The sequence below is a fragment of the Leucoraja erinacea genome, chromosome 14 (genome assembly GCF_028641065.1).
Source record: "Leucoraja erinacea ecotype New England chromosome 14, Leri_hhj_1, whole genome shotgun sequence".
In the NCBI taxonomy this organism is placed as follows: Eukaryota; Metazoa; Chordata; class Chondrichthyes; order Rajiformes; family Rajidae; genus Leucoraja; species Leucoraja erinaceus.
In genome coordinates, this window is record NC_073390.1 from 23416046 (window position 1) to 23431356 (window position 15311).

The following is a 15311-nucleotide window of genomic DNA, read 5'->3' on the forward strand; positions in this document are numbered from 1 at the left end:
AACTGGAAACGAACCCAGAGAGTTTCCTGACCTTGAAGGCTCAGCTAGCAGACTTTAACGCTGAGAAAGTCCAACGAGTCCCAGCCCGTCAGTAACCAGATGCTGAACTCAATTAGAAAGAAAGGCAGACACACCAAACCCAAGGAAAAGAGCAATTACTAAAGTAAACAAACCGCAAATAGAGAAGCGAATGCATGTTGTGTACAGTGGGATTCAAGGCTTAGGCAAAGACAGCCCCTGACGTCAGCCCTGCACTATAATAGATCTGTAGGCAGCCGTGGCCTTACTTACTGGAATAATGAACAAACCCTGTTGGTCACAATCTTTTTGTTATTTTCAGGGCAGCACAGTGGCGCACTGGTAGAGCCTCTGCCTCACATCGCCAAAGACCAGTTTGATCCTGACTAGGGGTGTTATCTGTATGGAGATTGCATGTTCTTGAGCAGTCACGGTGGCGCAGCGGTAGAGTTGCTGCCTTACATCGAATGCAGCGCTGGAGTCCCGGGTTGTACTGCCTGTACGAAGTTTGTACCTTCTCCCCGCGACCTGCGTGGGTTTTATCCGAGATTTTCGTTTTCCTCCCGTACTCCAAAGACGTACAGGTTTATAGCTTAATTGGCTTGGTAAATGGAAAAATTGTCCCCAGTGGGTGTAGGATAGTGTTAATGTGTGGGGATCGCTGGTCCGAAGGGCCAAACTCCGCACACCCAGTGTACGGAGGGTCTGTTTCCGTGCTGTGTCTCTAAAAACTCTCACATTCCAAAAACCTACAGGTTTGTAGGTTAATTGGCTTTTGGAAATTGTCTCCAATGTGTAGGATGTAACTAGTGTACAGGGGTTCGCTTGTTGGCATCTCTGAACTAATCATTGGTCTAATAAGCTCTTCCCTACAGTTTAGTGATACGGCATGGAAACAAACCCTTCAGCAAACCGAGCCCATGTCGATCAGCGATCACACCAGTTCCATGTTATTCCAGTTTCTCATTCACTCCCTACACACCAGGGACAATTTGCAGAGGGACAATTAACCTACAAGCCCACACGTCTTTGAGATGTAGGAGGAAACTGGAGCATCCAGAGGAAACCCATGCAGTCACAGGGAGAACGTACAGCACAGGAACTGTTCCTGTGCTTTACTGTCTACGTGCTAGTCTCCCATGTTAACAAGTTTTACTGCAAATGATTTCTGCAGAGTATATTTCACTCGCTGTCACCAGATCAATAATTCTACCGCATTGAGAAATGACCATACATCATATTTCCATGCACATCTAACTAAGAGGTGCTACATCATTGCTAACATACTATTACTGAGAACACAGTGCAAGGATCCACATCAAAATAGATTCATGCGTTTATATAATATATACATCTTCCCCTCAGTTATCAGGCTTGTGAACAGTCCTTCCATGAGCTACGGCACTGTGTGATCCACCTCGACACCATTGCACAATGGACTTTGTCTATGGAACTGGTGGGCTTCAATGTCATTGCAATCTGTATCTTCCCCTTTGTCATTGTCTGATCTGTTTGGATAGCATGGAACACAAAGCTTCTCACTGTACCTCAGTACATGTGACACTGATAAACGTAAATGACCATGGGATGCTGCCGTTTTTAAGCCATTCAGAACAAGCAACAGATTTGTCTCCAGAAAGTTCCCATGGTGACGTGTCAGTGATCAAGATATTTGATATTTATCCAGAGGATCAGACCCCAGTGTCTCTGTAATGCAGTTTGGTCATAACCGATCTACAAGCCTCACTATTCCACACTGACAATCAATCAATCACCCATTCACACTATTGTTATCCCACTTTCGCACCCACACCTCACATGCTAGGGCAATTTACAGAGGGCCATTTAACCGACAAATCCGCTCATCTTTGGAATGTGGCAGGACACTAGAGCACCCCGAGGAAACTCATGTGGTTACAGGGTGAACGTGCAAACTCCACACACACAGACAGCACACAAGGTCAGAATTGAAACCCGGGTCTCCAGTGCTGTGAGGCAGCAGCTCTACCCTCTGCCCGAAGGAATAGTGCAGCACGATGAGATAAACAATGCTCAAAGACCAAGACCCAACCAGCTCATCCCAGCACAAACTAATGGCCGTCTGAGTAACAGTGATAACCACACTCCTCTGTACTTCAGGGACAAGTGGTGCAGCGGTAGAGTTGCTGCCTTACAGCACCAGAGAGCCGGGTTCAATCCTGACTATGGTTGCTGTCTATACGGAGTGTGTACGTTCATCCCTGTAACCGCTCCAGTTTCCTCCCACGCTCCAAAGACGTGCATGTTTGTGGATTAATTGGCTTTGGTAAAATTGAAAATTGTCCCTAGTGTAGAGGATAGTGTTAGTGCACTGGTCGGTGCAGACTCGGTGATCTGAAGTGCCTGTTTCCACATTGTATCCCGAAAAATCTAAAAGACAAGGAACACCAATAGCAGAACCCTCAGAGTAAATTGAGTTACCACCAAACTGTCCCTAAAATCCCTGAAGATAGATAAAGAATGTCACTGTCCTTTCCCCAAACAGTAGACACGAGTAACTGCAGATGCTGGAATAGGAACCAAAACACAAAGTGTTGCAGGAACTCAGCAGTTCAACGAGGAAGGAACTGCAGACGAAGGGTCCTGACCCAACACTTCACCTGTTACTTTCCTCCAGAGATGCTACCTGACCCACTGAGTTAGTCAGTCAGTCCTTCTGAACCTTCTGAATTTTGTAGTCAGCAGGGCAGTATTCTGCATATCGCCAGCTTAGACAATTTTACATTTTTATCAAGCCAATTAACCTACAAATCTGTACGTCTTTGGAGTGTGGGAGGAAACCGAAGATCTCGGAGAAAACCCATGCAGATCACGGGGAGAACGTACAAACTCCATACAGACAGCACCCGTGGTCGGGATCGAACCCGGGTCTCGGGCGCTGCATTTTGCTGTAAGGCAGCAACTCTGCCGCTGCGCCACCATGACTGAGTTTATAGTCACGCCAGTTCCATACATGGTACAATCCTGTGTGAAAATCTCGTGCTGGAGGATTTCATACAGTAAATTTAACGTTGAATTATCAAGTTCACGCATTAAATTATAAATTAAACATTAAACTATAGACAAAGTCCGGTTCGGGTGAGTTTCAGGGCTGGTTGGTTCAGCATTTTGTGTTTATTTATCACCGGGAGGAATTCAGCACCTGTGGAGGTAGTGGACAGGGGTCCTTCACCAGACTGTAGTCTGAACAGCAGCCTTGCCCCACACATCTCCATTAAAAACTTTCCCTTCTGACCTATTTCTTCAGTCTCGATGCTGGGCATGTAAACTTCATTCAAATTCCAACACAAACACTCACTAAACACTGCATGACTTTTGATTCCGTGCCGGTGACCAGAACATTCCAGGATCTGCCAGTCATGGATCTCGCCAACTACCTCCACACCACACAGTTCCCCGACAGAATTACTCTAGAATTTCACAAACAGCTGCCACCGTTCCAGAAACGCTGCATTTTATCTTACACGCATCACCATTCCAAAAGCCGATTTGTTTTTTTAAATGAATGATTTTCATTGAGCAGGTGGGAAGTGTTAAAATAATTCAGTCAGGAATATTTCTTACAGCGAGAGAGAAATCTCTGTCCACTCAGCCTTCATGTTGCAAGTAAGAATTTCATAGTTCTGATTTGGTACAAAAAAAAACAATGAAACTCTCACTCTCCTGCACTCCCTCAACCCCCCCCACCCCACACTCAACCCCTATCCTCGTTCTCTTTCCCCCTCAAACTCCTCTCTCAAACTCCACTTCTTCCCTTTCAAACCCACTGTTCCTCCCTCAAATCCCTCTCCGTCAAACTCCCCTCGCCCTCTAACCCACCTCTCTCCCTCAAACACCCCACTCTCTCTCACTCTCCCCAAACCCTCCCCCCTCTCCCCCTCTTCCTCAAACACCCCACTCTCTCTCTCTCTCTCTTTCAAACCCCTCTCTCTCTCTACTCTACTCCCAACAGTCTGAAGAAGGGTTTCGGCCCGAAACGTCGCCCATTTCCTTCGCTCCATAGATGCTGCTGCACCCGCTGAGTTTCTCCAGCAATTTTGTGTACCCTCTCTCTCTTCCTCTCAAACTCCTTTCTCTCTCTCTCAAAATGCAATTTATTATTTTTTTACTGGCCACCCTTTGACCTCCAAACAGAGACTATTCGTTTAGTAACTCCGTCCTGTGCCGTGATGTATCGGGCCAAAAACTCATTAAACGGCACAGCCAGCTGATCGACGGGAGACTTTAATTGTGTGAGCGTGGTCTGGATGAGAACATGTGACTCGAGTTCAAGTCTCAGCAAGCCACAGTTCCACCAACTCAGCCAAGCTGACACATAGGTCACGGCGAGAATTCTAGTGACACATTTCCCTACATGGATCCATACAAGTGCAAATGGATAGGACAGGTTCACGGGCATATGGGCCAAACGCAGGCAGGTGAAACTAGTGCAAATGGGACATGTTGGTCGGAGTGGGCAAATTGGGCCGAAGGGCCTGTTTCCACACTATATGACGCTAATTAATGTTAACGTTGCAGACAGGAAATACTGGGAACATCCAGCAGGTCGGGCAGCACATGCGGAAAGAGGATCAGAGTTAACTATTCACTCACAAAGACCCTTCATAGATCAATGATGAAGTGTCATTAACATGAAACATTAACTCTGCTTCTCTCCCAGTTTAGTTTATTATTGTCACATGTGCCGAGATACAGTGAAGAGCTTTTTATTGCGTGCTATCCACTCAGCGGAAAGACTAGAAATAATAACAACCAAGCTGTCCACAGTGTACAGGAAATAACATTCAGTGCAAGATAAAGTCCAGTAAAATCCGATTAAATAATTATGGTAGAGAATTAGTTCGAAAATTAAAGAATTAGTTCAAAGGTCTCCAATGAGGTAGATGGTACGTCAAGACTGCTCTCTAGTTGGTGATAGGATGGTTCAGTTGCCTGATAACAACTGGGAAGAATCTGTCCCTGAATTTGGAGTTGTGCATTTTCACTGATGGGAGAGGGGAGACGAGAGAATGACCAAGGTGAGACTGGTCCTTGACTATGCTCCTGGCCCTGCCAAGGCAGCATGAAGTGTAGATAGACTCAATGGAAGAGAGGTTGTCTTGTGTGAAGGGCTGGACTGCATCCATAATTCTCTGCAATTTCTTGCGATCATGGATGGAGCAGATACCAAATCATGCTGTGATGCACCCAGTTAAAATTGTCTGTGCTGACCAACTTGCCCCATCTAGGCCAGTCCTACTTGCCCATGTTTGGCTTGTGTGGTCTTGGTTCTTGGAGTTCTGTCTGTTCTCAGTTCACCACCTCCCCCTCAGTTCTGACAATCAACTCCACTCCCATGGGAGGCTTGCTGGGGGTAACATGCGACTTTTGTGTTCAAGACATTTCGTGAAAAGATGTGAAGGGGCAATAATGTCACACAGTACGGAGACAGGCCCCTCGACGCAACCTGGCCTTGCCAACTAAGATGCCTCAGCTACTCGAGACAGTAAATATTAATAGGCAATAATGTAATGCAGTACAGAAACAGGCCCCAAGATGCCCCATCTACACTAGAGTCAATAAATCTTAGTCATATCTTATCCTATGGTGTCCTATCTACATGCAACTTTAAGAAAACGTGGCACCATTGTCAATTGTACGCTGATGAGACATAATCCATCTCACCACCACATCCCTCTGATCCCCCGCTTTCGCACCTTAAACAGCCTTGCCCAGTAACACAATGAAGGTGCAGAATTTCCTCCCACTGAACACTCAGGAGAGCAAGTAGATAGAGTGGTAAAGTAGGCATACGGTATGCTATGGTATAAGAACTGAAGAAGGGTCCCGCCTGAAACGTCCCATACTTTTTCTCCAGAGATGCTGCCTAACCCACTGAGTTACTCCAGCATTTTATCTTCTTTCAAATCCAGCCTGTCTTTACAGTGAATCAATTCACCAACATTACATTTTCCACTGGAACGTGTCAATCTTTGGTATAAACCAGCATCTGCAGTTTCTTGTTTCTACATATGGTATGCTTGTTTTCATCGGTAAAGTATTGAGTGTCAGGAAGTCATGATGCAGCTTTATAGCACTTATAGGTCATGCCGCATTTGGAGTATTGTGTACAGTTCTGGTTGGCTCATTACAAGAAGGATGTGGAGGTGGTAATCACCTATACACTAGTTCTATCCGACACACTAGGAACATGTTACAGAAGCCAATTAACCCACAAACCTGCACGTCTTTGGAGTGTGGGAGGAGGGAACGTGCAAACTGCACACACAGGCAGCACCAGAGGTCAGGATCGAGCCCGGGGTGTCTGGCACTGTGAGGCAGTGGCTCCATCCACTGTACCACAGTTATTATCACATGTACTGAGGTACAGTGAAAAGCTGTGTTTTGTTAGCAAATCAGATAATACAATACATAAATACAATCAAGTCCAACTCAAGTACAATAGATAGAGCAAAGGGAACAACTAAATTTACAAGGTGGAAAAATAATTTAATAGAGAGGGATGGTTGTAGTGGGTGTTAGTAGATCCACCTCAGGAACCAGCACACAAAGGGTCACCACAATCTGGCACCATCTTATTCTACAATGTTTCACAGCACCAACCCACTACCACCGAAATCCCCCTTCCTGCCTTTGCTACCTCTAATCTAATTCATTTCAGCACACTCCTGGATAGATGGTTTTCAAATCCCTCTCTGCCTCCAGCCGTGTTGTATTTGCAATTCTGAGCGTTTGATCAGACCCAGATCAGTTACCCCATTACGGAAAGCCTAGCATTCAGCTGCCAAGATCCCGAGGCCTGGAATCTTCCTTGTGTATCTTTGCACCTTGCTCTCCTTCTTTAGACTTTAGAGATACAGCACGGAAACTGGCCCTTCAACTCACCCACCGACCAGCCATCATCCTATACACTAGCACTATATTACACATTAGGGACAATCGACATTTGTTTTTGCTATGTCATCCCACTTCCTCATCCACTCCCCACACAGAGTGGCACAGCGATAGAGTTGTTGCCTCACAGCGCCAGAGACCCGGGTTTGAACCTGGCTATGGGTGCTGGCTGTGCAGAGTATGTACGTTCTCCCTGTGACTGCATGGGATTTCTCTGGGTGACCCAGTTTCCTTCCACATTACAAAAACGAGTAGCTTTGTAGGCTAATTGGCATCAGTAAATTATAAATTGTCACTAGTGTTTAGGATAGTGCTAGTGTACAGGGTAATCGCTGGTTGGAGCATAATTGGTGGGTTGAAGGGCATGTTTACACACTGTATCTTTAAACTAAATTAAGGCTAATTTACAGAGGGCCAATATACCTACAAACCTGTACGTCTTTAGAGTGTGGGAGGAAACTGGAGCAGCTGATGAAAATCCATGCGGTCACAGGGAGAATGTACAAACTCCATACAGACGGCACCCGTAGTCAGGATCAACCTTGGGTCGTTGGTGCTGTAAGGCAACAACTCTACCGATGCGCCACTTCGACACCTCAAAAACCGAGCCCAAACAAGATTTTAGTTCCCCTCCCTCTTGTCCCTTTCCGACTATGTCCCTCCTTCTGTCTTCACATTTCCCTCCTCTTCTTCTCTCCTTAGCTGACCCCCTTTTGTCTCCTTTTCACCTCTAGCCTTTGTCACTTACTCCAGCCATCTGCTAATTTAAGTTTAGATTTATTACTGTCACATGTACTTAGGTACAGTGAAGAAATTTGTTTCGCTTGCTATCCACTCAAACCAGATAATCTCAAATCAAAAAGGTATAGGAAAGAAACAGTGTAGTATGTAGTTTCTCAGCATTGTATTGTAACAGTTCCAGAGCCCAAGTTTAATGTCCGCAATAATGTTGGTTATAGAATCAACCACCCCACCCCCATCCTGTAACCACCTATCACATGCCATGCTTTGTCTTGTCCCCACTTCTGAAAGGTTACGGGGAGGAGGCAAGAGAATGGGGTTGAGAGGGAAGGATAGATCAGCCACGATCAATTGGTGGAGCAGACTCGATGGGCCAAATGGCCCAATTCTGCTCCCATGGCTCATGAGCTCTCTTTTCCACCTTTTTCCCCACCTACTACAATCAGTCCGAAGAAGAGTCCTGATCCAAAAGGTCACTCGTCCATTTCCTCCTGGGTTCCTCCAGCACTTCGCATTTTGCTCAAGATTCCAACATCTGCAGTTCCTTGTGCCCTGCTATTTCCTTGTATATCTCAATGTCAGTCCTACTTTGACATCCCTCCCGTACAGTGCCTTGGGAGGGGGGGTGGAGTTTTTCCTATGTTATTGTGCAAGATAAATGGAAATTAATATTGCTCATCACTCACCACTGGAAACAGTGGCTTTGGGTCTGGCAATGCCACGACTTTACCATTTTCTCTTCTCTGCAATCAAATCCCTTTGAGACCTCACCCGTTCCAATCACTAACATCCTCCAGTTCCACAATGCAGAAATCCAAGAGTTGAGAGAGTCATACAGCACAGAAATCAGGCCTTTAGCCCAACTTGCCCATGGCAACCGAGAAGCTCCATCTACGCTGGTCTGACTCCAGCATTTGTGTCTTACATCGATCACATATTCCATTAACAGCACATTATCAAATCCAGTGCTGGGATGTGTAAGGGTCTTTTATTATAAAACATAGGGATGGCAATGATTACAAGTTGTTCTGGTTTCTGTCTTGCAAGTATACATGATACTAGATTTGTACCATCCCTTGCAGGCGTTACAGTCTTTTCTACCGAAAGACCCGTGTCCATCTGTATCACAGTTGTGCAGCTGTTGGAGCTGCTGTCTGTGAGCGCCAGATCGAACCCGGGTTCGATCCTGACCACAGGTGCTGCCGGTACGGAGTTTGCACATACTCCCTGTGACCACATGGGTTTACTCCAGGTGAATCGGTTTCCTCCCACATCCCAAGGCCGTGCAGGTTTGTAGGTTATTTGGCCTCTGTAAATTGCCCCTAGTTCGTAGGGAGTGGATGAGAAAATAGGATAACATAGAACTAGTGTGAATGGGAGATTGATGGATTCTGTGGGCTGAAGGGCCCGTTTCCATACTGTGTCTCTAAACAAAAACTAAACTGAACCCACACAGACCACCCCACATCACATAGGAATTTTGATCCACAAAACATGTCCACATTGCAATTTTCCTTAATGCAAACCCTCGACAAAGTTTGACACAAAGTGCTGGAGTAACCTAGTAGGTCAGGCAGCCTCTCTGGAGAACATGGCTAGGTGATATTTTGGGTCAATACCCTTCTTCGGACTGATGTTTTGAGTAGGAGGGGTAAAAAGCTGGAAAAGAGAGGTGGGGTGGGACAGAACCTGGCAAGTAAGAGGTGGAAGGTACACAAAAATGCTGGAGAAATTCAGCGGGTGCAGCAGCATCTATGGAGTGAAGGATACAGGTGTGGGGGTGGTGAAAGTGAAAGTGAAAAAGTATAGAGGGATAAGGAGACAAAAAGTGTCAAACAACAGAATTGCAGGTGCCTCTTTTCCAGTTTTCTCTGCTCTACTACAAATAGTCTGAAGAAGGGTGCTAACTGGAAACATCTCCTGTCCATCCCCTCCACAGATGCTGCCTGACCCGCACAGTTCCTATAGCACTTTGTGTTTTGCAAAAAGGTGTCAGATAAGATTTAGGTTTATTATTGTCACACGTACCGAGGTACAGTGAAAAAGCTTTATTTTGCCTACTATCCAATTAGATCGGATAAATACAAACAAGCCAAAATCAAGTACATTAGGTAGAGCAAAGGGGAAGATAGGGTTCAGAATATAGTTTTCAGCATTGGAGCACATCAGTTCCAGAGACAAAGTCCAATGTCTACAATGGTGTAGAATATGTTTGATTATGTTGGATTGATTGATACAGCATGGAAACAGCCCTTCGGTCTAACAAGTCCATGCCAACCATCCATCACCCATTCACACTAGTTTTGTTCATACCAGTTCACCGTTCATATTAGTTCTATGATATTGCCACTATCCCATCCACTCCCTGCACACGAAGGGCAATTTACAGGGAGGCAATTAACCAGGAAGGAAACGGGAGCCCCAGAAGGAAACACACGCAGTAACAGGGAGAGCATGCAAACTCCACACACAGACAGCACCCGAGGTCAGGATTGAAGCTGGTGTTCTGGCGCTGCGAGGCTGAGGCTCTACACACTGTGCCACCCCTGTCTACTTTTCCCAAGACAGCGTGAGTAGATGGAGTCAAAGTGGGGATGGAGAGGAGTGAGATATACAGCCAGAGGGAGGGAGGGACAAGGGTGGATTGACCAGAGGGGGGAGGAAGGTTCAGACTGGGGAGAGATCCTAAAGATCGTTTTGCACCGTGTTAAAGATGCGCGGGTTGTCAGTGAAAGCGCGGCCGCTGGTTCCAGCAGAATGGGGGAGGATGCAAACATTCAGCCACCGAGCTGTCAGCCCAGCCCCGGGCCTGTGCCCCGGGCCGCGGTCACTGAGACAGGCTCTTGCGGGCTGCAGCCACGGGACGTCCTGTCCGCGGATCCCCGCTCCAGGCGAGGCCGCGGCTGCAGCCAATACTGGATCCCCATCACAAACAGACGGAACTCTCGGAATCAACCCCGTCCCACACACACACACACACAAAGAGGCTCCGCCATTTTCCTGTTTGATGGGGCTGGAGAGAGGAGGAAGGGAGGGAGGGAGAGGAGAGGGACCTCGGCCCCAAGGTCTCTCTCCCCCGGCCCAGCCCGGGTAGGGCCTCAAGTACCGGGCGCTCGACAGCTGGGAGGGACAGGCCGTAGGAAGTGTCAGGGCGGCCTCTGTCCCTCCCCTCCCCTCCCCATCCACCCCGGGCCTCGACCACAGCTCCCCGAGCCTCCGGCCATGACAACCCGCACAGTCCCCGGCTACAGCCCCCCTGCGCCCGGCTGCCACATCAACCCCCCCGTCCCCGGCCTCAGAGCTGGCGCTTGGCCACCGGGCTTCCCCTCTGACACCTTTTCTGCGGGTCTTTCCCCCCCGGCTCCGGGTGCCTGTCCCTCTCTCTCTCTCTCTACCCCACCTTCCCTTCATGCCCTGAATCTCCCTCTCTCTTCCCCACCTTCCCTTCATGCCCTGAATCTCCCTCTCTCTTCCCCGGGCTTCCCCATCCCTGTCTCCACTCTCACTGACACCCTCACCCCCAACTCCTTCCCCTCTCCCCTTCGGACCTCCATTCTTCCTCACCCCCCCACCTCTCCCTCTCCCTCTACCAGCCTCCCCTCCCCTCATCTCCCCTTCCTCTCGTAACCCCAACTCCCTCCCTCTTCCACTTCCTAACCCCGGACTTCCCCACCTCTCCTTGTCCCTCCCCTCTCCCTTTGATCCCCCCTGTTTATCTCACTCTCCCTTCCCAGGACTCCCCGACCTTTCCTTCTCCCTCTCTCCTCTTCCTCCCCCGGCCTCACCTCCCCGTCCCTCCCTCTACTTTCTCTTCCTCTCCTCTTTCCTCCTCTCTCTCTCTCTCTCCCACCCGCCGGCCCCGGCTCTCACCCGAAGTCCTGGTCCATGGATTTGAAGAAGAACTTGTAGTTGGGCTTGTTCAGCACCTGCTTGAAGTCGGCCAGGGTGACGCGCTCGGCGGCCAGCGGCAGCTTCACCAGGTACGGCGTCTCCTGCTCGTCGATGTGGTAGATGATCTTCGTCTCACCCATGGCCGCCCCCGGAGCTCGGGCTCCGACCCTCGGAGAGGCCGCCCCCGCTCTCTCCCCGATCCCGGGGCCTTCCGTCTGGATAGTCCGGCCGCTCGATACTTTATATCCTCCTTCCCCCCCCGGGCCGATGGGGCTCCTTCCCCGGCCGCTACTTTGTATCCACCCCGGCCGGTGAGACCCGTCCTCCGGCAGATGCTTTGTATCGTCTCCCTGGCCGATGGAGATCGTTTCCGGGCCGATTACTTTGTAAGCCGCCTCTCCTCTCCCTGCCCCCGCCGAGTGCCTCCTCTCCCCGGCCGGCCCGACACTGTATCCTTTGCCCAGGCCCGGCGCTCCGCCCAGTGCCGCCAGCCGCCACCCCCGAGCCCCAATCAGACGGCGAGGGGAGCGGCCGCCGCCCGTCACGGCGCCTGTGTCACCCGGCCTGGCCAGCTGGCACCGCCGCCTTCCTCTCCCTGTCCCCTTCCCTACCCCTACCCCTACCCTACCCCTACCCCTACCCCTATCCCTACTCGCCGTCCAACGACGATTCCCACCCACTGCTTCGCTACCAAAATGAAAATATAACCATCAGCCTTGCAGAAGATGTTGTTCTTAACACCAAAGGGGCACACAACATGGGCAGTACGAGGCAGAGAACGGTATAGGACAGGATCAGGCCCTTCGGTCCGCAATGTTTATGACGAACATGATGCCAAGACCAACTCTAATCTGCCCGCAAACCACCCAGATCCCTCCATTCCCTGCATATCCACAAGCCTCTTAAATGTCACTATCGTATATGCCTCCACCGCCACCCCCGGCAGCGTGTTCTCTGTAAAAAGAAATTGTCCCGCACATCTACTCTCTTCCCTCTCTCACCTTAAAATTATTCCCTCTCTGGAACTCCTTACCCACTGAGCCACTGCAGCTTTTTGTGTCTATCTTTGATGTAAACCAGCATCTACAGTTCCTTGCAAATAGGGATGTTGAGTGCTAATGTAGTGACAGGGAACCACAGACAAAGCCTAAACGTAGTTTAGTTTTTTTTTAGATTAGTTTCGAGATGCAGCGGATCACTGAGTACAGGTGATCACTGAGTCCCCACACATTAACACTATCCTACACACACTAGGGACAATTTACATTTACACCAACCAACGTCAACGTGTACGTCTTTGGAGTGTGAGAGGAAACCGAAGATCGCGGAGCAACCCCATCACGGGGAGAAGGTACAAACTCTGTACAGACAGTACCCGTAGTCGGGATCGAACCCGGGTCTCCGGCGCAACTCTACCGCTGCGCCACCGAGCAGTGACATGGAATGCAACAGCGACAACACCTGTTTCAGGAACTTCACTGATTACGTTATATTGTGCACCATCACTGTAACAGAAAATCGGATCTACTGTCAACCAATTTAGACTTGTCGATAACCATCTTATTCTGTAACCAAGACGTAGGTTGTTACCTAATTAAGCCTTGCTGTAACCTTTATTCTGCGATCAAGACCTAGTTTTATTGTTAATCAAGTTCATCTATAATCTTGTCAGCTGAGAATGTAAAAGCTGTACCAAATTCGCTCTCAGGAGATCAGCTTTGACTGGTCGGCTGGTGCACATCAGTTTTAATAAATCGCCCGTTACTTTAAATGCCAACTCTGCATGGCCATTCTATTCGCTCCTACACTCTTGAAGATACTTTTTTTTTGCAAAAGAGGACATTTTAATCTTCAGCCTTTGTTAAATACTAAAAATGCTGGAAATACTCAGCAAGTGAGGAAACACCCTTAATATTTGTGACGAAGGTTATGGACATGAAACATTAACTCTATTTCTCTTTCCACAGATGCTGCTCGGCCTGCTGAGTGTTTCATAAATTCTAGCAGCAGAATAAGGTCATTCGGCCCATCAAGTCTACTCTGTCATTCAATCATGGCTGATCTATCTTTCCCTCTCAACCCCATTCTCCTGCCTTCTCCACATAACCCCTGCCACATTGATAAAAAATGTTTCGAGGGATATGGGCCCAATGCGAGCAGGTGGATGAGTGTAGTTGGAGCATATTTCTCTGCAAGGGCAATTTAGTTTAGTTTAGTTTATTGTCACATGTACCAAGGTACAGGTAAAAGATTTTGCTGTGCGCTATCCAGTTAGCAAAAAGACTACATGATTACAATAGTCCAGTAGTCTGATTAAAGATAGTCCGAAGGTCAACAATGAGGTAGATGGGAGATCAGGACTGCTCTCTCGACAGTGATAGGATGGTTCAGTTGCCTGATAACAGCTGGGAAGAAACTGTCCCTGAATCTGGAGGTGTGCGTTTTCATGCCTCTGTACCTCATGCCTGATGGGAGAGGGGAGAACAGGGAGTGATTGGGCCGAACGGCCTGTTTCTGTGCTGTATCTCTAAATTAAAGTAGTTGGAAAAGCTAGTCTGACCACCCTGGAACAGGTGGCCCCACATCACAACTTACTACGGCACCACAAAAGAGGATTCCAGTTCAGGGTGCCTTGGTAACAAATCTGGAGTGAACTCTCGACAGAAACATTTTTCCAACAATGGTGCCATGGGGAACTCTGTCTCAGCCGGGGCAGGGAGGTTAACTTTTAATGAAGAACTGTCTCAATCAGGTACAATTGATGGAAGCTGGGCACCTCATTATTGCGATCAGGGCTGCGGCCAGTTTTGTGGACCTGCACAATGCAATTGTTCAAAGATTTATTTTTGCAAGTTTTTCGCATGCACGGATGTTATTTATAAACACACGGTGCCCTTATAATTTCAATAAAGGTTTGGAGAGGCACTTATTGGCTTCTGAAGGAACTAACAGTGTTCATAAGTTCAGCAGTCATAGGAGCAGAATTAAGCCATTCGGCCCATCAAGTTTACTCTGCCATTCAATCATGGTTGATCTATCTTTCCCTCTCAACCCCATTCTCCTGCCTTCTCCACATAACTCTTACTAATCAAATATCCAATGACGCCTTCCATATCTGTCTATGGCAATGAATTCCACAGATTCATCACCAGCAAAATAAATTCCTCCTCATCTCCTTTCTAAAGGTACTTCCTTTTCTTCTAAGACTATGGCCTCTGGTCCTAGACTCTCCCATTAGTGGAAACATCCTCTGCACATCCAGGCTTTTCACTATTCAGTAAGTTTTAATGTGGTTTTCCCCTCATCCTTCTAAACTCCAGTGAGTACAGGCCCAGTGCCGTCAAACACTCATCATATGTTAACTCAATCATTCCTGGGATAATTCTCATTAACCTCCTCTGGACCCTCTACAACACTGAGCACACCTGTCCTTGAGACTCTTGAAAGGTGCCCATAAATAAAATTTATTATTATCCTTCCTCAGAAATGGGGCCCAAAACTCTTGTGGATTCTGTATATCCTGGCGGGGTGAAAGGCAGACCAGGTGGAGAAGAGTAGAGCGTGTGGACGCAGCCCAGACCATCACGCAAACCAACCTACATTAATCTACAATTCACCAACCTTGACTCTATCTACACTTTATAATGCCTTGGCAAGGCCACCAACACAATCAAGAACCAGTCTCATCCCGGCCACTCCCTCTTTCCCCACCCACCAGGCAAGTGGTA

The 15311-nt window shown here is 48.1% G+C and overlaps 1 protein-coding gene across 1 annotated transcript in view; it reads right to left on the reverse strand.

The window, feature by feature from the left end:
* LOC129703400 (segment polarity protein dishevelled homolog DVL-3) overlaps positions 1-12104 on the reverse strand; it is a 74467-nt gene extending 62363 nt beyond the window's left edge. The window contains exon 1 of the mRNA XM_055645801.1: positions 11563-12104. Coding sequence (XP_055501776.1) covers positions 11563-11723 — 161 coding nt within the window. The 5' untranslated portion in view covers positions 11724-12104. The remainder of the gene's footprint in view (positions 1-11562) is intronic.
* Between the last annotated feature and the right edge of the window lie 3207 nt (positions 12105-15311).